Source organism: Tyto alba, unplaced genomic scaffold, assembly GCF_018691265.1.
Source record: "Tyto alba isolate M040663 unplaced genomic scaffold, T.alba_DEE_v4.0 Super-Scaffold_9, whole genome shotgun sequence".
Lineage (NCBI taxonomy): Eukaryota > Metazoa > Chordata > Aves > Strigiformes > Tytonidae > Tyto > Tyto alba.
In genome coordinates this window covers 36,220,928-36,247,489 of record NW_024881330.1, presented here as the reverse complement: position 1 = coordinate 36,247,489, position 26,562 = coordinate 36,220,928, and the positions used below count along the sequence as shown (strand labels likewise).

At 38.7% G+C, this 26,562-nt stretch overlaps 1 protein-coding gene across 6 annotated transcripts in view; it reads right to left on the bottom strand.

The window, feature by feature from the left end:
* Nucleotides 1–26,562, bottom strand: part of NCOA2 (nuclear receptor coactivator 2) — a 192,801-nt gene that overhangs the window by 32,125 nt on the left and 134,114 nt on the right. For all 6 annotated transcript variants that reach the window (XM_042785715.1, XM_042785714.1, XM_042785712.1 and 3 more), the window contains 7 exons: nt 19,671–19,774; nt 14,546–14,723; nt 12,956–13,141; nt 12,018–12,119; nt 11,785–11,925; nt 8,260–8,407; nt 4,822–6,091 (listed from right to left, as the gene is read on the bottom strand). In XM_042785715.1, coding sequence (XP_042641649.1) covers nt 4,822–6,091; nt 8,260–8,407; nt 11,785–11,925; nt 12,018–12,119; nt 12,956–13,141; nt 14,546–14,723; nt 19,671–19,774 — 2,129 coding nt within the window. The remainder of the gene's footprint in view (nt 1–4,821; nt 6,092–8,259; nt 8,408–11,784; nt 11,926–12,017; nt 12,120–12,955; nt 13,142–14,545; nt 14,724–19,670; nt 19,775–26,562) is intronic.

The following is a 26,562-nucleotide window of genomic DNA, read 5'->3' as shown; positions in this document are numbered from 1 at the left end:
TGAAACTATACCTGCCTTATATAAACCCCAAGTAAGCTCATTAGCTAACTCTGTAGCACAGTCAAAACATTTGACCATAAAAGGTAAACAAATCCCTGCTCCAAACTGGTCATAAATTAAAGGATTATAAAAAGAAGGCAAAAGTAAAACAGAAGTGGAATCAATATAGTCTTTTTCTCCCTAGTAACTGCAATAAACATACAATTGGCTAGAAATCCCATTATATTATCAGGCTAATCTACTGCTAACTTCTGGAAACAGAACTCTAATTGAAAGACATCCAGAAAATGGAATCCCCATTCTAAGGTTTTGATAGAATTTCAGTGAAAGAAACCAATGTCCTTCTTTCATTTAATGGACTCCGGACATCAAGAAATAGGTTTCTGGAAGATAAGGGGCATGTGTAAAGGAAATATTTTAGTATTGGGGTAGATACTGGTTTCCACATAAAGCAAGACGACAGCTGAGTTGATAAAAGTGTGTGAGGAACACCGCAACAGTTTCTGAGTTTTAGGACAAAAAGGTACGTGCTTAAGATTGTTTCTGGAACAGCAGTGGTGGAAACTGTGGCATTGCAAAGTCCCTATCTGACAAACAGGCTGTCTATATTGTCTGCTAGCTAAAAAAGAGGAGAATATACTTATTGAGATAAGGATTCTGTTCCACACTACGCCAAGTGCTTTCTCAGAGGGTAAGCTACAGCACATTTCCACCTCTTGGTTTCTTCATCTGCAACACGAATATAATAATCCACACTCAATTTTCCAGAAGAGTTTTGCAGTACAGAACAACACGGCTAAACAAAATGTTTCTTTAGCAAGGCAATACCCGACATTGTCAGGGCATGACGTTTCCCTGACGTAACCCTCCACTTCCACTCTCCTTCCCCCAAGCTGTTAGCCGGTCCTTGTCAGACCTGACCATCTGCTGACCACGACACAGGCTGCTCCCAGCCAGCAGCAGCGTGTGCTGGCGGCAGCCAGGAGCACAACGAGGGGGTTTTGGGGAGACAGCACAGGGAAGGAGGGTGCGGGATCAAGTCCCACCATGGCAGGTCCACAGGAGCTGGTGGGCCACCAGCAGGGAAACGTAGGCTCGCTGCTAAGGGATGCCCTATAAAACAAATCTGTAGCAAATCAAGACTCGTGTTTCCACTGCCTTCCCTTTTTAATAGTGGAAAATGATATGAGCACTCGCAGTGCTTGATGGCAACAGTCCTACTACTGTTGATGCTGTAGGAAAAGCTCTGCTGAGCCTCCCCAGCAGGTCTCTCTTTCATCCTCTCCCCCACAGCTGCCTTAACTGGAATAGCAATCAGCCTAATAGAGCTTGATAACCATCATCCCACCAAGGAAGGGAAAAAGGTACGGTGGCGCTGGAAATACTGTCTGCCATTTGAGAAAGGCTTCCTGTCAGTTGCTGCTCTCTGCAGAAGTATATGTTTAAACACACTACCTAGAAGACTGCTATTTTTAGTACAGTGGTGCACTTCAAAGCATTTCCTGCTCAGAAAGTCACACCAAAAGTAAAAGGAGAAAACGTAATGGCTCTGCTGCCTCCCAACACCCCGATCCTCCTTGCAGAGGCCATCCCACTGCTGCTCCGCTGCAGTTTCCAGAGAAACTGCACACTCCAGTGACTAATTACTTAAAAATACAACATTCCTTGGGGAGGAGAAGTTTTAAATAAACCTGCAAAATAGGTAACACAAGCACATGGCTAATTTTTACATATGGGAGGAAGAAGGGGCGGGGGGGGAAGGACGCAGGAGGATGGAAGAATTTAGCACAAGAATCTGTGTTCTAGTCTTGTACTAAATAGTTCCAGCTTTGATCTAAATTTAGGCAATGAGCACTTCCTGTGGGAGACCGTCTTCCAAAGCTGAAGAGTTTTTGATGCTAAATATTTTCAGTGATTTTATAATTGGGGTAAAGTGGTTATTTGTTTAAAGGCCTGGCCCTCAGCTAGATAAATGCTTACATTATTTTATATTCCCTACCCTTTCCTCTCCTACTCCATGCTGGATTTCTCCTGTTTGTTCAGTTCCAGGTTTCACTGTATTTTAAGAAGGTTTTAAAACTCTATTTACAACCAATGGGAGCAACAAAAGCCCTTCTGTCATTATCCAGAAGCCTTCCATCACAGCTGTGGGACTGGCTTCTCCTTATTTCAGCGCTGAGGTGGCCCAAGCACTTCAGCCCTTACCACTTTATCACAACTCCTGCACTGCTTTGTGGTTTTCTGAACAGCCCCAACTCCTGGACCTTCCCCTGTACCTCCGGATCCCTCTCTCCTGGGAGATGATCTCCATCTTCAAATTTAAAAAAACCGCAATAGATCCATAGTCCGTACTCCAACCCCCTCAAATCCCTCCCCTGACCCCAGAAGCAAAGTCTAAAAATAAAAAATGAATAGACTGTTCACTTCACAAATTCATAATACTGGGGACCTGCATTTCAAATGCCTGAGGCTGGCAATGCTTATAGACACTGAAGTCTCTTTAAAGTTATGCCTATAGTTACATGTTTACATTTAGGGCGAGACAAACTTGCCTATCTTTAGTCATGAAAAAGTAAGGCAGCTGGTTTCAACCTGCCATCTAGGATGCCTCCAGTCAAAGGGAGCATCACTAGAGAACAGCTTACCTTCCCTGTGTTAGACATACATTAGGATAAGACAAAAAAAATCCTGGAGTATTTCCCTATTTTTCCATCAACAATAAAAGGAGCTCGTAGGACTATCTGGGACTAGGCAGCTAACTTCCAGCGGGGACAAAACCTGCTTTTCTTGAAAATGGGTTCACAAGCTAAGGCGCTTCTTGTCTACTCCACAGAGATCATGAAAGAGGAAACTTTAACTCTTTTACAAATTTAATTCTTGGTGAGTAAAACATTTGAAGGCCGTGATTTTGATCTACTTAAATGGGCATAAATTTTTTGGTGATTCCCAAATTCTATGTCCTTGTCCAGTATCAAATATTGAGGACTGAAGGATCTCTGCCTTCAATCCAGTATTGACTTCAACATGTAGGATCTGAACTAGGAATTGAAATCTATTAGATAATTTTACAATAGTTTATTCTTGCCAGTTTAGCTGTGTATTTCTTGATATCTGTGCTTTTCCTAGCCTAACAAAGCACAAGTTCTCACAGAGAATCTAAGCCCTCCCTCTACAGGCACTACAAAATAGCAGCTATATTCAGAACTAAACTAACATCCAGGCTTGAGGATAAATCCCTGTAGAAATTAGTGTAATTTGGCTCAGTTTCCCCCTAAATTATGAAAAGGATTGAAAAGCCACTATTGCTCCTATATAATGGCAATAGTTGTCAAATTCTGTTGAAACAGGAGAGGTAAAGTAACCTTAAGAGATGCCTGGACAACTCAGATTTTAACAATGCTGCGTCCACACTGCAGTAGCATGTTTGGCCTCTACATTTTGTGGTTATAACCACTGTTGAAAGAACTGTCTACTGGTTTGAGACCGTTGAAAGGGCAAAGCAAAAAAAAAAATCCAGTGCTGTGACTTAGGGATAAGAAAATATTGTCTATTCTTCCTCAGCCTCAAAGTGTAACATAGAAAATATAAAAAAAGGATGTATTTATATACACACAATAATAAACATACAATAGATTCACAAAAATAAACAAGCTCAAACCCAACCCGCATATTAAAAATACACAGTATTTTAAAAGTGAAGGATATGGCTGTGAATGAGAGAGTCATGAATGTTTGCACAGTGTATGATCTGATCATGATTTATAATCTAAGGCTTCAAACACAGGGCACTGCCTAGGGATTAATGACCAGCTGGGAGAGTTGATAGTGTAGTACAGAGCTAAGGATCATTAACTCCAGGTAGTTATAAACTCCCCAGAAAATGCCTTATACTAAAGTTGATATTGTAATTACCCATTTTATAAATAAAATGAACAGTAACATTGAAGTAGCAAATTGCTTTTGCTGCACCCCTTTTTCTTGCAGAGCTCTGAAAACTGGAGCATTCTGGGTGATGTGAACTTGGTGCTTTTTGAAAGTGAATTCTGCATGAAAGCCAGGGAAATAACACTTTTTAGCAGAGGTCCTACAAAAGTATGCAGTTTATTAGTATGTTGGGCAGCAGAGCAACAAGCAATCTTGCACAGAACACAAAGAAATTCTGAAGGTAAAATTCAGTGCAGATAACCTTGCGCAGGGAGACATGATCTCTGCACTGAACAATTAATCACCCACAGGAACTTGGGGTCAAATATAAAAAAACACTTTAAGTTAAAAAAAAAGCCCAACAACAAAACACCTCTAATTGCCACAGAAACAAGGGAAGTCTAATTGCCTTGATTTTCATTTGCAGATCAAGTGCAGCGCAAAGATCAGTAACACAAAGTTGGTATCAGATCCTCTCAAACAACTCCTGCCCTTGAGCATGAACCTGCTTTACAGAGGAGAAGTGTAGTTGCTGTGCTGGGCTAGGTCAAGAGCCCATCTAGCCCACAGCAGTTCAACAACAGCCTATGGGAAAAGCTGTCAATAAACCAGCATTAACCAACAGTTACAAGTATTTTTGTCTGACTACCATCTGGGAAAGGTTCCCCACCGTTCAGTCCCTGCATGATCTATCTCCTCTCAGGCAGAGTCTGTTCTTTTAGACAGAGTGATGCTCACAACTTAGTAACACCAACTGGAAAACTGAGTGAAGACTGGATTTCAAAAGACCGGTAACAGCCTCTTGAAGGGTCAAGAAATTACTCTTCAGAGGAAGTCAGATGGCAGGAATGCAGGGTTCAAACATCTCGTTCACACGTAACGCAAAGATTTGCTTACCTGTTCATTAGGCTCAAAGCTTATCTCTTCTTTTTCCGTCCTCATAGCTATCAACTTTGTGCTACTGGAAGGGTCTGTCTTACTGTCCAACCGCTCCAGTTTGGGGGGTATGTCTGGTAAACCAATATCTTTAGTATCATCTTTATCTAGCAAGTAGCGAAGTAGTGCATTATTATTCTTCTTAGGACTCACTGGCTCCTGTTTAACAGTCACCTCTGAACCAGGAGCTGTGCTACTGGACTCCTGGTTCAGTTCTTTGCCTGTGGCCTCTGCTGTGAGCTTGGCCAAATCTACAGGAGAACTACTGTCCTGCAATAGTCTGTGCAAAATTTTATGCTTCTCCTTGAGCGAGGTTCCATGTGTCGAACCAGACCCAGGCAACCCTCCCGTGGAGTCCTTGCTAACGTCTCCCATGGTACTGGACAAAGGCGAAGGCTCCATCTGATCCGATTTGGTGGTCAGCAATTGTAAGAGCTTTGTCTGGCTTTTTCCATCGTGCAGTTTATTCTGTCCATCAGGTCTCTCGCCACTGACAACTGGTGGCATGTTGCTATCGCTATTATCTTTCTGTTCTCCTGAATGGCAGCTGCTCTCTGCTTGTCCAGTTGTACCTTCTGATTGCTCCCCATACAGTCCAAAGCAGTCTTTAGAGTCCAGGCTTCCCATCTTGCTTAGCTGGGGAGGATTCATATTCACAGGGGAATTTTGTAAATTTCCCATTTTTAGGTCAGGTGAAGCCAACGACGATCCTAGAGAAACGCCGTGGCCCTCGCTGAGGGCCTGAAGTGCGTTCAGGGAACTGTTGGTGTAGTTATGGCTATTTCCTGTGCTGCTGCAGACTCCCACGGGTGAATGTAAGCTTCCTGCAGGGGAGAACTGACTGGGTGGGATGCGAGGACTTCCTGCCACTCCAGGGCTCACACGATGCCTTGGGGAAAGCATAGAGTTTGGCTGCCCCGGGTTCATGCCGGGGCTGCTTTGTGAGGGGCTATTCATTTTTAGTGCATAGTTACTACCCTGAGGAGTGGATGCTTGTATGCTTGACACATGGTTCATTCCCCCTGAACCACCGAACCTGCCTGCTGGCATGCCCATTTGTTCCTTTGGGCCATTTATGGCAAAATTTATATTGCTACTGATGGTCATATCCTGACCTGGGTTCCCACTGCACATGGCCTGATGGGCAGGGCTGCTGGAGCTAATCGGGTTCAGTATCTTCCCCATTCCTTGTCCAGTCAAATCCTGATTCATTCCACAGACATTCTGCTCTCTGTATGGCAGGGGGGAAGAAAACCAACCCATTAGATGAAATGATAGTGGCCAATTTGCAATTACATTACAGAAAAAAGAAGCAAAACCCCAAACCTCACTTTAAAATAACACAACAAACCTACAACTAAAATTGACAATTTGACAAAAGTGTTACGCAACTCTCAACATGGTTGCACATTAGCAGTATGGTTTTTCAGTACCTCATTAACAAGTCAGTGGCAGAGAGGAAAAACAAAATTATACCTCATTTAAATGACAGTCATTAGAAATGCAGATAGGTTACAATTTCAGACTCTCTCCCTTTAACATATATCTCTTCTCTACAATTCAACAAGAGCTAACTTCTAGAACTGACAGAATCTCATCTGAAACATATGATCCAAACAAATACATATTTTACAAGACAGCTGTGAACATCTGTTTGTTGGAGTTTTGAATATCTGTGAGTTAGCCCCACCACAAGGCTGGAGTGGGCTGTTTGCCCACCAAGTTCATAGTGAAAAAAAAGTTGAGAAAGTCACATTTCTATACTGCCAGAGTATTTCGATACTGGTCCAAAACAGCATGTGAGCCAAGAGAACTACTGAATATTGCTTCAGAATGGGAACAGTCTGTTAGCAATCCAGTCCTGCACTGGCGGTTAGGAAAAGAGGAGAAGAGAGAAAAGAAAAAAATCCACACACATAGGAGCTGAAACTCGTATTTCAGAGATGTAGGCTGCAAGATGGAGGAAACAGAAGAGAGAGACACACACACAGAGGAAAAGCTCTTGTGAGAGCACCTGAAGTCACTTCTCTTTTCCTCAGTAGATTTTAATTAGTTTATGGGAGGATGCAATCTACTTTTTACTTCTGTGCTAGAACTTAAATCACACATATTACCAAATGTTAAAAGCTATAAAAGAGACAGAGTCAAGTAGATTAGGAAGAAGGAAAAAATAAGGAAGAGGTTCTGAGAAAAATCAAATCAACTCTGGACTTACAAAAACAAATACTAACGGAACATTCTTAATATGCATTTTCAATGAGATGAAAACCATTCCTACTTGCACAGGATAAGTACAGATAAACCTTCGCATTTTGCTAAACCATGAGAAGAAGCAAAGCACACAGAGTACTGGAGCTTGTTACTCTGTATTTGTTACCTTAAGTATAGAGGCAAAGGTAAACATTAAAAAGAGAGATGGATTTTTAAAACGTTATTACAAATACAATAGTACCAGTGTTCTGCTAAAAAAAGCATGAATATTTGCAAGTACCATTTTTAACATAATGGTGCTTTTTTAAATTTAAAATTTAGCACTTTGTGAAATACCAAGTATATTCAGCAATCCAAAAAAAACGAATTTCAGACAGCTTTTGGTCAAGCCAATTTCCAAATCTACAATCTATGTAAAATGGTTTAAGTTTTAATTATGTTTGGAGCTGTTTTCTTCCTCTCAAAAAAGTGATACTGTGGATACAGGGAGACAGCATTGTAATTATAATCAGCAAACAAAACCTGAAAGAAAATCTGACAGAAATATACTAGGACATGCAATGACTTAATTCAAATTTTACATTGAAGTTCTGATGTCAGTGATTACTTATCCTTGACATTAACATATTATTGCCTGTGCATTTTTTAAAAAAAAACTAATAGTGGTGGCATTTCTCAGTACTGGAGGTGTGAAAGCCACTACTTCATGAACCATAAAAGACAAGGAATTAAGAGAGACAAGGAGTTAAAATATGCAGTTTGTCTAAAAATGCAGTTCTAATAATCATAACATACTAATTAAAGAAGACCCAGGCCAACATATGACTGACCATGAAGTACAGGAATTCAATCCTTCTAAGTTTTCTAGATTTAATTACATTTGGACAACTTCTTCTGTCTACTATGCAAAATACAGGAAATGAAAATACTGAAATTAAGAACATGAGATTAAAGGAAATTTTGTATGTTTAATGGAAGATCTCGATCCATCACGCCACTTGTAAGTCCTGAAACAATATTTACAGTCTTTTCCTGCTGTAAGCATTGATCTCAAAAACTTATTTTCTTTTCATGCTATCAGGTCCAGGTCAATTTAACATCTATCAGCCTTAAACAATCTGTTTTGGCAACTCTGTACCTTCCCTGTCTCTCTGCAAAGTGCGGATGCAATTAACCAGTCAGGATTACCTGTGAAGCATATGCAAGGAGATTACAAGCTGAGGTTCACTAGTCGTCTGAGAACGGATGAGCTTGCTCTTGGTTTGGGCAGAAACGATAGTGCCATCAGACAAGGAAAACCGATAAACAGGACTAAATGCTAGTCCCTGCCTCAGCACTGCAAGCAAGCAAAATAACAGACTTACATTAATGACAAACTATATTATAGGCACATTAGCTGCTCAACATCTGATGTTCTAAATCCATCAGCGCTGATACCACAGACACTGCATTAAATAGGAAAAAAAAAAAAAAAAGAAAAATTTTGAAAATAAATAGGTGGGATACATCTAAAATAAAGGAACTCACATACTGTAGGGTGATCAAAAGAAAACCTACAAGGAGTGACAGCAATAACAAGACAGAGTATTTCAGGAGTGGACCAAGAAGTCGTCGATTTCACTTTTCATCAAATATGTGTCTAACTCCTTTTGTTCCTCATACATTTGTTCATCTGTATCATCTACATCACAATGATTAATATAAATGCCCTTAGCTTCTAGATCATCTGTTTCCATTAGCCTGTATCTTTTCCTCCTTACTGCCTGCTTAAATTATCTTGTAATAGTTACTCTCACTACTTCTTTCATTTAAAAAGTACATAAATCTCTTACATGAGAACAATTAGAAGTAAGAAGAACTGGAACAAGAAATTATTACTTTTTAAAGAGCAAATACAAAAACATACAGCTAAAACAAATTACAAATACCTAAAAATTACCTAAACCAAAATTGGGGCTGTACTATCCTTCCCCAGTGTTAGATATGACTGCATTTCAGGTTTGGGATTTACTTCACTTGACGTATTCTGCAGCCCTTAAATTTTCAGTGTAAACCTGAACTTCAACAAATTAAATTCTCTAACTTCTGTAGACCCCTGTGACATTTCTCTAATTAAAAATTAAAATCATGCCATGGAAAAGCAAATCTCCAACCATTTATTCTACTGTTCACTTTTTGCCATCAATGAAACAAGTCTGATCATTTTCAATTCCTAGTCCAAAAGCCATTAGATTAGGATTGTAGATATGGCAGGAAGGGAATACTTCAGAATGTTCATATAGTTGTTTAGGGAAAATTAGGAACGAAACACTAAAAATATTTTTATTTCATATTTTTTAATATATACACATATCATATGGTTTTGGTGTGTTTGGCTTTTTTTTTTTTTTTTTAATTAATAGTATAATCTGATCTTCATTTCATTGCTTGCCTTTTAATATTTCCTGTTGTAATGAAATAATACAGTTTTCTGAGTGTGGCTTCATTAAATAGTCTCCTTTACAGAGCTAACAGATTTTCAGCCTTGCAGGACTGGTTATGATTGCTTTCCTTCCCTGTCCCCCCCACTGTTATATATTGTTCTGCAAGGTTTTAAAGTATTATTTAGGCAGTGAGAAAACAGGAAGCACAATTTAAACAATCAGAAGGGGGTTTTCAGAGTAAAAATGTAAAGAAAAACAAAAACCTACAACTGTGAAACAATACAAAGCAAAATTTCACTGTTAGGTATGTCATTGTTTCAGTTTAACCTTTGGGCACCAGAAGGTCCAAAGCTCTTAACTTTAGCATATACCACATCAGGAAATTCCAGCACTCAATGCCAACAGGATACAAGTGAAATCTCTACTTAAATCATTTTCCAAACTAATTCTTTAAGCAAACAAGAATGTTTCCGTATTCCTCTTGAGGAAATGCTATTTTTCTGACTGTGGCCAATAAAAACTTACCATATATTTTACACTTGATACTGAGAGTTGATTTGAAAGCTTTGTGGTTTTTATTGTTTATCAAGCTAGTGTTTATTTTTTTTTTTCCACACTGTAACACTGAATTACATGCAGGAGACCAGTACTTTCTTTTCTTCAATTCTCAAACCATGATGACTTAAAAAATGCAAGGAGTTCCTCCACCAAGTGCAAAGATGCTACTACCCAAGATATGCCTTGTTTTGCTTCTCCATGCTGCAGGGCAGGGGAGGGAAACATTTCATCTATTATTCCCCTCTAGTGCTGGATGCTTTGCAGCAAAGCAATTCCAGAGGTTTTTCCTCCTCCTATCACTCACTCTCTTCACTTCCACAAGAAGTAAAGAACCCCTTCATTTAGACTAATTCCACAGTTTATATGATGAACCTAAGCCTCTCCTGCAAAACGATACAGTGAAAACTCCAAAACATGTATATTTTTATCAATTCACAGACAGCTTAGGGAGGACCCACTCAAGCACTGGCACTGGCAGGAGAAGCTGCTAATTTGGTCAGGAATCATTTGAAGAGGACTGAAGTAACAAGTGGCTGGATGCCACAACAGAAACTCCTAAATCACCTTTGGCAGAGATGGGTCCTTACCTGACACTGCTCTCTAAACCCCTGCTGTAACTTTAATTGCATATTGCCTTCTTCAGTTATGCCCGAAATCACATCATAAGGCTGTGAACTTTTAGCATTCCTGCTGTATATACCCCAAAAAGATGTTATCTAAAATATCACAGTATTTCTGTGCCCCCACATTCCCAAAATGAAACCTGAAGGTTTCATGAAAGCAGAACATATTAAAAAATATTTAACTAATACTACATGACTAAAGAATTTTGTGTGTGTGTGTGTGTGTGTGTGTGTGTATTTGGTGGAATAATTTGAGATTCCAGTTACAATTCAGTTTTCAAGACAGCATGCCAGTTGTTTAATGACCATGGCAACTATTTGTTACAGGCCAGCTGTAAACCTTGTTCTACAAACATGAACCCAAAGAATGATGCTCCTGCACTGGAAATGTTCCAGTTATTCCCCACTGATTTTGAAAGGACTTTCCTGTGGACTATAAAGGGCTATTTGTTTTTAGTAATTTGGATCTGTGTTACTAGAATTAGCAGTATCAGTGTTTTATGAAAAGAAAAATCCCCAGTCACGACCACACAAACCTCATGGGGAACCTTCCACAGTGAGGTACTATCCTACATCCCTCCTATCATAATCTTGACTGAGTAGATGTACTTGTGGTGTATCCTATAACACTTATCAGATAGTTACACTACAACAATGTAGGTTTCAGACATTACCAGGGCTGCATCTTTGATCATTCACATTGAGTGTTTCTCACAGGAAATGTGACAGTAAAAGTCCATTTTTGTAGAAAAAAAGTATACAGGTCAAGGAACTGCTATGTGTGAGCTGAGGTTCTGAAGAATGACGGATAGTGAATATTTTGGTGAGCAACATGCAAGGGTCTTTCTTTCTAAAATGATTGAGACAATTTGAAGATTTACAACACTCTCCAATATGGCACAGTTATAACAATCAGGCTAAAACAAACTGGGAGAAAGGTGCAAAACCTCTCTAGAGAGAGCTGTCAGTGTGTTAGGCAAATCAGCTTGAAAAAGGGACTGTCAGTAGCCCTTGATCGTTCCATGTAAATGTAACAAAGAGAACACAACCAAGAGATACAAATGACAAACAGTTTAAATATAGAAAGTGCTAAAAATATGAAACCTAACCTTCCTGGTGATGCCTCTTGGCAAAAGATACTTCTCCCTCGTGCTGCGAATGGAACCTCTGAATGCATCTTCTCACCAAATCCTCCCAGCCAGGTTTCATAGCTGCTCGCATGGTACTTGTGTCCAGTGAAGTTATTTTGCCTGATATTAGATAAAACATTTGTTACAGCAATTTCCCCTTTGGGAGGGGGGAAAAAAAAAAAAAAAAATTAAAACCTCCTATTTCACAATACCTTGTAGATCCTGGCGAGTAGTAAAGCTCTCTGATGAAGGAAGAAGTGGTCTTTCCTTCATTGGAGCTCTTCTTGCAACACAAATCAAGCAAGACTGCAAATCTTAAAGAAAAAGGTTACTTCAGTAATTTGTACAGAAGGGTAAGATTTTGTTTCCACAAAGAATTGAGAAGTACTTTTAAAAAGTCCTTTAAATCTTTTTGCACCAAAATAATAGATTTTGTACCAATAAAAGGACAGATAGAACTCAGTGGTTTTACATCTTCCTTATTTCCTACAACATTAAACAACACAGGAAAGATGGGTTTGTTTTCATTTCTAGAAGAAAAATTATCAAGGACTCTAGCACGGTCCATAATTATTGGCATGTGTTTATGTGTATACCTGTAACAGCTCAATCACTCAGAAGATAAATAATAAAAAAGAATATACTGCATGCACAGAGAGCACATTTCTTCACCACTTACCGTTCTGTACCTTCTAAGCCACATTTCTGTAACATGCCAAAAATGCTTGCTGTCCCTGATTTTTACTTATCTGAATACTTAAAATACATTCTGAGTAAATTTGCCTGATGAAGTAGTAAATGGCAGAGGAAATGGTGATCCACAATTGTCTTCAAATTCTAAGAACTCGGAAAATTGCCCATTGAAACCTTCCTCCCAGTCAGCTCATTCTTCTTATAATTACAGTGATATAAAACTAGGATATCTCTTTAAGGTAAACAGAGTTTCTCTCAATTTCAACTATGTTAGTTTAACAAATAAGTGCATGCAAGTGTATACACTTATAATCCAAGATGAAAGTACACTTCTACAGTTAAACGAAAATGGAAAAAACTTCCAATTTTTCCATTTTTTAGGATTTAGAAGCCACTTTACCTCACCATCAACTACACCAAAACTGCTGAGCCACAACAGCATGAAAAGAGAAAATACCTTCACCATCCTCCTTGAAGGAATTTGGTTGAGAAACAGCAAAGCACTGCATAGTTTCATATTTCTGATGTGCTTCCTGGTTATCATGGCCTTCTTCAGAATCAGCAAGAGGTTTTACCAGCATCCGACAATTAAAGGTATGGCTATTACGCCTAGGAGTGTCACCAGACCAAGATCCCCCGTTCACTGAGCAAAGAAAAGATCATATAGTGAGATAAATCTGGTAGCAGTCATTTCTGCTGCTTATCCACAGGAAATTAATCAAGGTGCTTTGCAGACTGGTCGGGAAACAAGCTCGTTTAACAACAATCTATTTTTAATATTAGAGCCCAAACCAGCACATAACAAGGTAATTTATAAAACTCTCAGATTTTAAGAACACTGCTAATTTGTTCAGTTATCATGTTTTTTTCAAGTGACTTACAACAACATAATAGAAAAGCAGGATAAAAGTCTAAATATTGGTGCGTGTAAAAGTTAAGTACAGTGAAAAGCCTATTGGGTAGATCAAATTAATCTATGTGTCTGGAAGAAATAAGGCGGTATGTAGGATCTGTCCTACAAGAATTTAAAGGTGATTAACAAAAAAAAACATGGCAGCATTGTATAAAAATCTGTGTCCAGATTAGAAAGAGAAAAAAAATAAACTAATACGCATTTATGAAAACAGGAAGCAATACAATTGTGAGTATATTGAAAGACATATTCTCAGCTACAGATGGAAAGACTGAAGGGATGAGAATGACCTGGGTGCAGTCATGGATAAAACTAAAGCCTAACACAGTGCTTAAGACAAGTAAAAAAGGAAACAAAATCCTGAGATGCACAAATATAGTTACTGGACATCAGTCAGAGTGACTTTATGTAACACAACATAGGGAAATATTAAGGGTCATATTTAAAATACTCTTCGCTTGCCCTCTTCAGTCATAAAATGCAATAAAGGCAATAATTTATGGAGTTTAGCCATTTACATTTTTGATCCTTCAGGGGTTTGTAAGTAAAGTCATAAAATGCTAAGTGAATCACTTATACTTTTTAAACTGCGGTGAGTAAATGAGGTGACCAGTATTGACTTTCTCTTTCTTTTCACCTCCTCCAAAAACCAATGACATTAAACTCAATATTAATATGAATCCAAAAGTGGCTGCAACTAACAAAAACAGGTTTTGAGAGATAAGGGTAAATACTGGTGAGACTAAAAACACTGAAATAAAAATTCTAGCATAAGGTGTTTTCTGATTTTTCTTTTATATTTCCTGTTTCTTGGGCCATTCTTAGAATAACCAGCCTAGACAGAACTGAGTTCACATAGCTGTCCTTTAGTGATTCACTCTGGAGATCCATTAAAAATATCAGCTAACATGAGTTACTAAGAGTAATTTTAACAAAGAAGAATCTGAAAAGAGTGGAGGATGCTTTTGAGAATAACATTAATCATTCATACAGCCTATATATACATCAAAAATAAATAGAGTGTATACGATGAAATTTAAGTGGTGGAAGAACATTAACTTAAGTTATTGAAACACTAATTTATGAAACCAAAGTTAAATAAGTAATGGTATGATATGAGCAAAAGATATATACCTAAAGATTTTGGCAGCAGGATTTTGACAAATTCATTGTGGTCCCCTACATGCAGGATGCTATATATGCTTGTGTTCATCAGCTCTTCTTGGTTGTACCTTAGGTACTGTGTCACATTCTCAGAAACAAACACAACATTACCTTCTGGGTTCACTACAAAGAAGAACCCATCTAGGGCCTAAAGGGGGGGGAAAAAAAGCAGAGAGAGAGGAAAGAGAAAAAGAGAGAGAAAGAGAGAGAAACACAATACCAAACAATCAGATTAACAACAAGATACCCAGAAAATAAATATTCCCTTCAGAAGACATAGTTGAATCTTTCTGCATCCATCCCCGTTCTTATATTCTTGTCTGTAATAGTAAAGGACACATTTCAGATTGAGCATCTAATCTTACTTATATCAAACCAGTCTAAAAGCACAGAAAGGTGCACACCGTGTAAAATAATGAAACCCACACATGAAAACAAAACAAATCCCCTGCCCCAAAGAAACAAACAAAAATAATGGAAGGGGTCGCTACCTATCTGCCTGCCTGTGGAGTAAGAAATCTGGACCAGAAGCTGGTTCTGCTAAGCCTAGAGTCTGTTCACTCTCTGTGCAGCACAGGGAGACTGATCCCAGGAAAACATGACAAGATGTGCTGGCACAAGGCAAGGAAAACCCTGGCAGAAAAGAAAGAGAAAGGCTCTCTCCCCATTCCCAGTAGTGCATCTTCATAGAAGTGAGGACCCATGCAGCCAGGCACGTGAAGGATCAAAAGCAGAGAAGGGCAAAGAGAGTAGAGAGCAGGCAGTGATCAGCGAGGATGGGACAGCTTTAGACCCTCCTCCCAGGACTGCTTTCATTTTTTTTATTTGACACCAATTTAATTCAGTCCACACATGATTCAGTGGACAGGAACTAGACTTTCACCTCTTCAACTCAGCTCCACAGCACTCCAAAGGACTTAAAAGTTTCTGTGAGGAAGTGTCTAAATTAGTCATTTCTGCTGATTGGTTTCCCCACTTATCGCCTGTGATGGTGACAACCTAGCTGCAGCATTCTTTCCAAGATATCTGCTGTATGTTATCTGAAACCTAAGCCAAATACTACATCACTTCCACCTGATGAGGATAAAGTAAAAATTTGAGTATCAGTAAGAACTTCTAATGCCAACTTTCTTCTCCTTAAGATTCAAGCATGACTGTGGATGGTAGAAACTTTTCAGAATACATCCCTCTAACTTTATGCCATATGAGCAGATAATGGGGGATACATTTAATCTTAAATGTACCAAAGCTTTTGGTCTAAGCATTCAATTAACAGTTAGCCCATACAGACTTCTGCAGCTTTGCCTGATTTATTCACCTCTCTAAGGATCGGTGGGAAATCACCGAGGCAGTTGTTAGTTACTGCATCTCCAGGGTCAGAAACAAGTCAGAAAAACAGGCAACCCATGATTCATCATGGGTTAATTAAAAGCGAGTGGAGCCATACTAAACCTCAGCTCATCTCACTGCAAAACAATCTAACAAGGAGGAGCTGCCATAGCAAGCGTATACAGGCATGTGGCATTTTTGTTATGACCAAACTTGCATACTGTACAGCTTGCGTGTAGGTCTTAGCAGGCAGTTCTCAAGTCCTCAGGCTACAGATATGTATTAAAAATATTGTACAATACTGAGCAGTTAGCAAATCCAAACAGTACAAAAGAGGAGGCTAAGGAGGGATCTTATTTCTGTCTTCAGCCACCTAGCAGAAGGCTAAAGAGAAGACAGAGCCAGGCTCTATTCAGAGGTTCACAAGGAAAGGAGAAGACACAACAGACACAGATTGCAAGACAAGAACCTTCACGGAGATACGAGAAAAAAAATAATTCAGCATGAAGGTGGTCAGATATGGGAAAAGGCTTCTCAAAGATGCTGTGAAATCTCCTTCCCCACGGAAGAGATATTCAGACCTTGGCTGGACTCAGACCTGAGCTGCCTGCTGTGGCTGGAGCTGCTCGCAGTGGGAAGTGGGACCACAGCAGCTCCAGAGGTCCCTCCCAGACTAAGTTAGTTAATGATTCTGCTAAAGGTTTGGGACAGTGAAAGCACAACACACAAGTGGCTGAGCCAGTGGTTGCCAAACGTTTTGTTTGTTCCATTTTTAAATTACAAAATAATAAATCCCACAAATAAATGTACAAGTATATACTTTTCCAGACTGCCTCTAAATTACGATAAACTAAGTCTTTTTTTCTCCTGTTAATTGTCACAAATTCTAATCTCTGACTTAGTTTTCTATTATTTCCTTCTTTTTGTTTCTGATCATTCTTGGTCCCTCCTGTTAATTCACTGTCTTTGGAGAGCTCCCTCCTTTCCATGTGCTTTTGAAACATTCATGACATTTTCCTGTTGACTAGTATTTAGTTTAACTAACAATGATTTACAAGATTTAATTAATTGAGGCTCTAATACAATTTTCTGTCAGCATCTCTGCTATGGATTAGTGTCCTAGTCTGCAATTCACCACTGCTTGAAGCCAGTGTAAGCATGACCTCTTTGGTTTAGTCCTTTCTACATCATGACAACTCCCTGTACTGCCTGAGGATTTAAAGAGCTGGACCAGAGAACTGAGTTGGCTGAAAACTAATGCAAGGGAAAAAAAAAAACAAAACAAAACAAAACAACATGCTAGCTACATCAGTCCCCTGAACTAGCCCACCATGAAACCACGTGGCGTTTAGAGCTGGCAGAAGGGTGTGGGTTTGGCTGAACCATTCTGCTTGGCAGTCATCCACACTTACATCAATTCAAAGGGATTGCAAAACCAAAGCCATAGCAGATGTTTATCAGTCTTAAGGAGAAAACTTTCAAAGACAGAGATGGCAAGCAAGAGATTACGCAAGTACTGGCATCCCACAATAATCTTCAGTTTTCTCTGCTATATCCTACTGTGGCAACCTTTTTGGCAAGGAAGTGCTCTGTGCTGTTTCCCCACAGCTGCTCCTTGGGTTGACCACAGATGTGGTGATCTGAGCCTAGAGTAACACAGGGCTTTATATGCCAGTCTCCCATTTCTTTCTATTCTATTAATAAAATAATCTTGTAGGCAAGCAGCAGCAGGTTTTGGAGCAAGTTAATGCACCAAGTCACTTAAATCTTTTAGAAGCTTCCACTTTTGCAATGATTTCTTAATTCTGTCCCCAGATGTATGCCATCACAATAAACAACTTTTCTTCAGAGCTATTGGGACAATGGGGGAACAAATAATGGACAATATGCTGGAAGAGAAAACAAGAGAACAGATATTATTTTACATGATATACGGGAATGGAAAATACAGTTGTGTTCTTTGAGATCCTGTCAGCTCTCTCTTGACTGTTTTTTCACCCTCTCTTCCTATCCACTTTATGCTTTAACCAAGAAATATGTTAAAATATTCTTCAGAGGCAGCTGCATGATGCAATTTACTCACTTTCTTCAGCTGGGAAGATTCACTATTTTGAGGATTCTTCAGTTTTATTCTTTAAAAAAACAGTCAACTGTACTTCTAAACCAAATCAACAAATAAACTGTTCATCAGCATTGCCATTTTTATTATTATTTGGCAATGGAAAAGAGTAGGTTTTTTAAGAGTTTGTATAAAGGGGTTCTGTAAAGATGAAATAACTTAATTGCATTTCCTTAAGGAGATAAAGATACAAAGAAAGTATACGAAGTCTTTTCACAGTAAACGTGTAACAACTTTCAGTCCTTTAACGTTTCTTGGTGCAAAAGGACCACGGTTTATTAATTTAGTTCCACAATCTTTCATTGTTAATATGCAATGATTTTACTGCAAAGGAAAAGTAAATTAAATGGAATAATGGAACAGACGGATGATTTTACATATCATGTTTGCTGCAGTAGCCAATCATGCAAGAAAAGCCAGGAAAAAAAAAAATCACCTTATCCTTATTTTCCCTATGATTAAAAAAGGCCCTTACAATTAAATTAATAGGAAATTAAAGATAAATTTTAACATAGCAATGTAAGAGATGAATGTTTAACCTTGTTTGATAGCAAAAGCAACAACAATTCAGTAAGCATGTATAATAAATATTAAATTAAATCAATTAATTTGTTTCCCCCACTTTTCAAAGAAGAATGTTTTTACTCCAACCTGTCTGATCTTCCTTATGCTTAGAACTGTGATTTTGGAGCCTCTATTTCATATGTAGTACAGAAAACTACGTTTTTGTCTAACAAATAATAAAAACCAATTCAAATACTTGAAACTTTTACAATGTGTATCTTATTCCTGCAACATTCAGAAATGACAGAATAATTATGCTTCTGCCAAAGTTGTTTTTTTTTTAGCTTAATTCAGAGTTTGTGTTTTATCTAAAGTAACATTTATTCTTCCTTACAGATAAAGTCCAGAGTCAGAACAGGAATAAACAGTTTGCAAGTGAGCTTAAGCAGATAAAGCAGTAGTGCCAAAGGACAGTAGCATATGACATGAGGTTCCCAGATAATGTACCTACCCAACATTATTGTTAATACATTTAGAAGCTAGGTTTTAACCATGCAGTCTTTTGGAATATCAAAATAACAGTGAAAATCAGACAGAAATCTTAACTGAACAAACGGAAATATATGTCTCGAAAAGCTCTCCTAGATTACTTTCATATTCTAAAGGGAAAAGTCATGCTGTAAGTACTGAAATGATAAACCATTAAAACAGTATAGCAACGACATGCAATTTTAGAGGAAGTATTATTCACATGTATACTACTGCATATGTAAGTCAAGTCAGTGTTTAGGTACAACAGGTCTCCTAAATCTGTCGTGGTTTAGAACAAATAAAACACACACATGCAGATACCCAAGACTTGCTACCAACTGAAGCCCCTCAAGTTGTCTGCATTACAAAGCAGCAGAATTATCTCCTTTCTCTGCCTCTCCCCAGCCCAAGTTAAAGAGAATTTTATCACAGAACCCAATAGAAATATGCTGCCTGCTCTTAAATGACATAATCCTAAATAGCCAGGATGGCTCGTCTCTCTTGACCATTCTCTTACAGCGACCTCTGACTGCACTTTTCCATTTCATTACACTGCTCTTCATTCTACGGGGAGCAGAACTGGCTTAAATAAAGGAATTTTGTGCTCTTCACCTCAAGCATCATTGGTCCAAGTGCATCCTTGTCGATGACACTCTGACCCGTAGATGATACATCTGCTTTTTGCACTTCATCTTCATTAGCTGCTGCTGCTTTTTCTGCAATAAAGAAAACTATGTGTTAAATGACAGAGCAGTGCTCTCTAAGTGGTACAGTAAAAGCCCACAGAGTATTCAGACTAGCTGTGAAATGGTTACAGTGCAACAATTCTGAAAATGAAATTAAATAGCTTCCCATAATGATTCAACAGAAGCGTAACTAGCATATTTGCTTCTCAGGTTTTGGAAGTTTTATGACACAAATGAAATAATTTCTGCTGTTTCTGACAGATACTTTACTAAACTACAAATGTAACACTAGACAAAGACAAGGGCTGCTTATGAAGGCGCAGTGAGCAAAAGCCAAGATCAAGGTGTATTCAAAGTCTGATCTAGAAGAGCATGCGAAGCTCACAGCTGCACAACTTTTCCATGATCGCTATATTTAGAAGGAAAAACATAAGTCTGCAATCTACTGTTTCAGTACTGAGAAACACCAGTATCATTTCTGTTCCCATGCCCCCACCCACATTTTTACTATCACATAATTTTCATACTGTCTTATTTACCAATGTTACTAAAACCACATACAATTTCAAGTGCTGTATTTGAAAATTACAGGCAAGAAAATAATGATTTAAGGTTTCTGGAGCACAGTGCCACATATTACAAGACGTTATACACAGTATCAGAGATCATACTCAACTCCAAATGCAAGGGATATTCATACATACTGGAACTTTCATATCAAGAGGGTTTGTAATTCCTACCAAGTAATGGACTGTATTCATTTTTCTATTCCAAGAATTACATTGGTGTTTAAAGGAAAAGTAATAAAAGTAATAAAAACACTATACAAGATACATATTCTACATTTTAAGTTAATGAAACAAGTGATTTTTCTGTTGTTAGTTCTATATTCAGAACATTCTTTTATTTTTCGAACAATTATGTAAAAGGTAGGGCTACACTACAATCTAGATTATTAAAAATAATTAAAGATTTAAAAATTTTTAACATCACAAATAGATCATTTTAACAAATATGAAATCACACTGAAATTATGATAACAATCATTTACGCCTTCTACAACAATAAACCAGAAGAAGATTCACTGCAGGAATTACCATAAGTACCATGTGTGGTTGGAGCAAAGTGCCTTTGGAAAACCGCCCTTAGTGAAAATTAAAGCATCAGTTGTACAAATTGAAACGTACCCAAATGTACAGTATTTTCCACTATCTGTAGATCTGCAAGACGGCAGCCAAAGTTCCTCTGAACTCTTTCCTTGGCAGAGGTTATAAGGTCAGTGTGCATATACGCTGCTTAGACATACAGTAAAGGAACTGCTTCTGAGAACCCCTGGGTGCTCTCCTATCAGCGATCGATCACCTGCTGGCTGTAAGGCTTTGGTCACTTGGGCTGTCTCATCCTAGATTTCCATGGTTTCTTCCTTTCATGAAACTCTTAGCTGTCTTCTCAGGATATGTTCACACACAATCTAACACCATAGTGAATAATGATGAAATGTAATCTTTCTGTAGATGGACCGTTGCAACTAATGGAATAATTTTAAATCACTTTGTTTAGCATAATCTGATAGAAATAAAGACACTAGAAATAACTACTAAAACTTCCTCTGCCACTTAAACTCACCAGGATACAAAATTAGTATTTCTGGTTTGGACTGAGGACTCCTGTGGGATTTGCCATTTTTTTCTTTCTTTCTTTTCGTTCTTCTTTTGGCAAAAAGCAGAGATTAGGTGTAACAGGAAAAAAATTGAACAATCCTTCCCATACTACGATACAGCAGAGTTGACACCATATGATGATACGATACTGAAAACATGTTCTAAAAATTGTGAAAGAATTCTAAAAGATTATGACAATAAGGTTGAGCTTTTAACCAAGTCAGTGATGATATTCATTTTCCATCTGCTCCTCGTAGCATAACGCGATCCCTGGTTTCACACTGCAAAATATTATCATAGATACAGATACCAGCTTCCTGCTTTCATCCCCTCACTCCTTCAGCCGTTGATATCATCCTGAGTATCGGAGAACATGGGATTGTTCTCTGTGTGCTAGAAGTGAAGGGGCTGCAGATATGGTCCAGCAATGGTGTGCAAGCACATTCATTACATGGTGTTTCCTCATTTCACCAATTTACAAAGACTACTTTTACTGATTATATTTCACATAATATAAAACATTTGCTGAAGATTTTTTTTTCATTCTTACAACGACGGAGTTCATACAAGTCACCAATAACATGTAACTGTTCTCTTTTATGTACACAGGTGAGGTTTTATACAAAGAAAAAGAAGAAAGTTTTTAATTACTGTAACGGTAATCAGCACAGAAGCTGTAATACCGGGTCAGACCAAGGACCTCTCAAGCCTCACATCCAGTCGCTGACAGTGGCTGCTTTCCTTTGGTTCTCCATTTCTTCCTTTTGACCTTTTGATCCCCGACCACTTCCACTCCATTATCAGCTGTCCCTCACAACCATTCAACCTCTCTATTTGCTTTTCCCTTAAACACCCCTTTCCACAGAGGGCCCAACACCTTTGTGGGATCAATACACACAGTGCTTGCTCAAGAAAAAAGTATAACGAATGGAGAAAATATGAAAATGCTATTTAGACACAAATGTTGCCTACCTGTCTCTGTCAGCAATGGTGACATCATATGCTACACTACTCTTGATGTTTGGTTAGGCATTCTGAAAAGCTTTATAAATCACAAGTGCTCCAAAATTATGGACTTCAAAACTGGATCTGTAACTTAATTGTGTAAGAAATTAAGTGGCTGGAGATCTTAGAAAAGGCTACACATTCAGGCAACATGTCCCTATACATTTATTTAAGTGGCATTTATTTATTTCAGAGGCCTCAGCCAGCCTCTGAGTAGGACCAGCAGTAACTTATGTCAATGTTATAAACTGCAGCTACAGATAGTGCTCAACTACACAATAAACTATCAATTTTTGCGACTAAACTACAAAGCCCCTTGTGAAGATTCTATCAGCACATACAGGAAAAGTAAGTGCAAACCCTGTCAGCAGTGTCAGCCAGGCATGGGGAATGTCTTGAAATGCAAATCTTTTCTTCTGGGATACAACATGTGGGGCTAATTGCGAACAAAAACTTGTTGCAGGAAGGTTGGAAAAAAACAACTGGTACATGAATTCCGAGTTCCGACAACACTCGTGCATTTATCACGAGTCAGTATTTTTTCTTTTTCTTAATAGTTCCAGCTTCTGGTGTTAAGTAGTGGAGCAAAAATGTAAAGTTTACTTTTCCTCTTTTTACTTCTCCTATCTTTTTTAGGTTCACTGGGGGCCCTACAAACAAATCAAAAGCACAGAGAGTTTATTATTTCTACATTAGATTAATGATTTTTGAATGTTAGGGGTTAGGAAAATAGCTGCAGAGGCCCAACCTTGCAAAGCCTCTCAGAAGCCTTTTTTCCAGCCCCAGGAGAATCGCCGGTATTGCTCTGTGACTAACCACAGCCGCTAGATTTTTCCACTGCAGCCACTAACACGGAGCGCAGGAGCCGGTTCCCTGATCTCGCACCTTCCAGCGCCGCTGCCTCCTAAAACAGCGATGCCCCTGTTCAAATGTAAAATGCTGGGAAGGCGTTACCAGGCATCCGACTGGCACAGCGGCAAAAGCCGAGCGGGGGTTTAGTATGGAAAGAGAAACACAGCCTTGTGCCGGTGGAGGAAGTGAGCGGGGTGGAAAGGGGCTTCCCATGGCTGCACCTTCACATAGGGAATTCTCCACTGGAGAGGGAGCATTAAATTAGAAACCGATCCCATCCTTATGAATGTGGCTACCAGGGATCAAGCATATTTTATCTCAACTACAGCGGAATAAACTTCATGCACATGAAATAATTATTAGCTCTGCTCAATTAAGAGTTTAGCCTAGAGAGAGAAAAAAAATTAAATAAAATAGAAGTACTCTTGAGAGAGATACCACAAAGAATATATGCATCCAATTATGTAGCGTTTTAGTGATGTATGTAATTTAGAATTTAAACGGCGGGTATGTTTACAAGTGTATAAGCAGTAATATACTAAAATACATATTAATATTTTCAATTGGGCGCCTTACTAGTGATCATAAACTGTATTTACTTTTCTATGTTAATATACAGAAGAAAGAAGGGAAAAAATAGCCTTCACAAATATTTTCTGACAAATTTATCAGTGGGAAAGCCTCAAGCTTTATTTGAAGCTCATTCCAGATTCCGAAAGCAAACCTTTGTGAAATCACATTAGTTTAACAGAAATTTGTAAGTCAGAGAAAGAGAAGCCAAAAGCAATAGTTTGAAGTCTCCTGCTACATTTTAACTTAGGAAGCCTTCCTGGTTTTCCATCCTCCCAACTCAAGCTATGTCGGTTCTTTCTGGATTTCTGACAGCAGACTCAGAAGCGCTACTGACAGGCATCGCCTCCTCTTGGTTGTTTCAAACCCTCCCTTCCTACAGGTGGGCAGGCAGGACCAGCTGAACCACCCAAAAAGCTCTCTTTGTGTGTAATCAAGCTCTACTCCGACTTCCTTAATGAAGCCAGATACAGAAATATTTCCCCCTTAATGCTCTCTGCAAAACCAAAATGCATTTTTGAAGTAAAGAACAAAACCATAGCCCCTGTAGGGATTGCAAAAACATGAAGCGTAATCTGAAAGAGAAAATGTGCATCAACACACATTTAGTTTATTTTTCAGAGCAGAAACACTTAAGGTTCTTCATAGAACAAGAGGAGCAAAAAAGAGATGCTGTTGAAACCCTGGACAAGGCAGCACCCGTACTCTATGAACTGCTGAGGAAAGAGATCCAGAGAAAAACAATATGTAACAGGCAGAATCAAATTTATTACCCAGTACTGTTTAAAACAGGTCTGCTCAGGTGCCCCATATAATTCCTGTTCTTCATAATTTTATGGAATTGCCACACCCCTCTCAAATCATGTACCTTCATTTATATAATAGGTAAAAAACAGAAGCAAATAGATTTATTATAAGAAAGCTCAACTCTGCACATTAGAAAAATCACATGAATCAAGAAAGATCCTTATAGCAATTACGGCAACATCACTTGGAAGTGATTGCAAATGCTCTATGAAGTTTAAACATGCTATTAAATTTTCCATTGCAACTGACTTGAAAACAACTTATCTTTTCATTTTTTTGTATGCATTAGGCAACTACTTTTGTTTGCCTCATTCATATTTGTGAGTAAGTTTACCCTGTGTGGTCCTTCTGATCTCTCCTGATTTGCTGTGCAAAAATAAAATGCAAACAATCAAGGAAACAGTAAAAGTATGTAACTAGCCAAAGATAAGTGTAGATACAATATTAAAAACTGTTAATATATAATAGAAAGTATACTTATCAAACTGCTAGACACACAGTTTTAAGTATTAGATTTAATAACATTTGAAATATCAGATTTAATAACATCTCTGTATGACTATTGCTAAGTAATGATATTGACTGCGGTAACAGAGAGGAGGTTTTTAATATGAATAGGGCTATACAAAAGGTACCTTCAAATGTGTTAATATGAATAAAAAAAAAAAAAGAAAAAAACACACAGAAAAAGAAAGCTTGTATTTGGTAACGTGAGTAGCTTTGGATCACTACACATGATGAAGCAAAGCAGTGAAGAACGTGTAAGTTATTTTGATGCTTGGTTAACCACAGGGAAAGCAGCTCTGCCTTGTAGCTGCGTAATTCAAAGCACTAAGAGCCACGGCTCATATGGAACTCGATATCCATATGCACATTTCTTATCCAGCTCCCATCGCCTTGACACAGTTGTTTTTCCTCCCTGAAAGCAAGTAAATTTTAAAAAGGCTGGTGCCTAAGATACAGCAACTATTTCAGCAATCAGTTTTAAGACCAGCTTATCCCATGCCTGTGAATAAAGTTAGCTACTATTTTAGGGAAGTGATTATGTAGTGAGGTTGCTCTGTCATCACACAGCATACATCTGTCCAGAGCAAAGAAGCTATTAGACTCTAATACATTTTTTTTCCCTCAGAAACTATAGATCAAGTCTTACAGGAAAAACTATGCAACATCTCAGGAAGGTTTTAGGAGGTAAAACAAGGGAGAATTATGCATCTGCACAAAACTAAAATTAGAAAAGCTGCCATATGGCTCTGTGAAGCCAGCAGCACGTTCTTATTCATTAGGAAGCATTCTGCTAACATAAAAACACAAGGCCTTCCTGTGCTCTCCAAATGTGTTTATCTTTTCAACATTAATGCACGATATATCATCAGGCTGCTGAAATCTCCTGCAGTGCATATTAAAAAAGCACAGCTGCACTTCTTCTCAGCACGTTTATTCACTGCGAGCAATCTAAGAGCACAGCTTTGCCCACCTCCCCAACACACAGCCCTCTTGTTAGCACGGCTCGGATCCCCTTTGGTTGGGAAGGGCTGCGTGCCCACCCATTCGCCCACTTGCCTGCCCAGCTCTGCCCAGCAGCACCCCGCTCCCTCCCATGCCCCGTCTCCACTCATCACACCCACATGGTTTTGCTTCATATTTACTACTGCTGGTGGAAGCATGCTTAAATCGTAAATGACCCCAGGGCTTACGCTAAAAGCCCTCAGAAAACTCTAAGCTCAATTACTCGCTCAGGAATAATAGCACTTACAACACCACAATTTCTTCCTTTAAGTGTTTTTAACTTCTAATTGGTGCAGCTACTCTCCTGTCCCACCACTGTAAAGAAGTGTCAGTAGGACACCAGCTCGGCAAAAAGCTTTGTATTTGCACAAAACCACCAAATACAGGTAAACTTTCACGGAGCTTTTCAAGCTT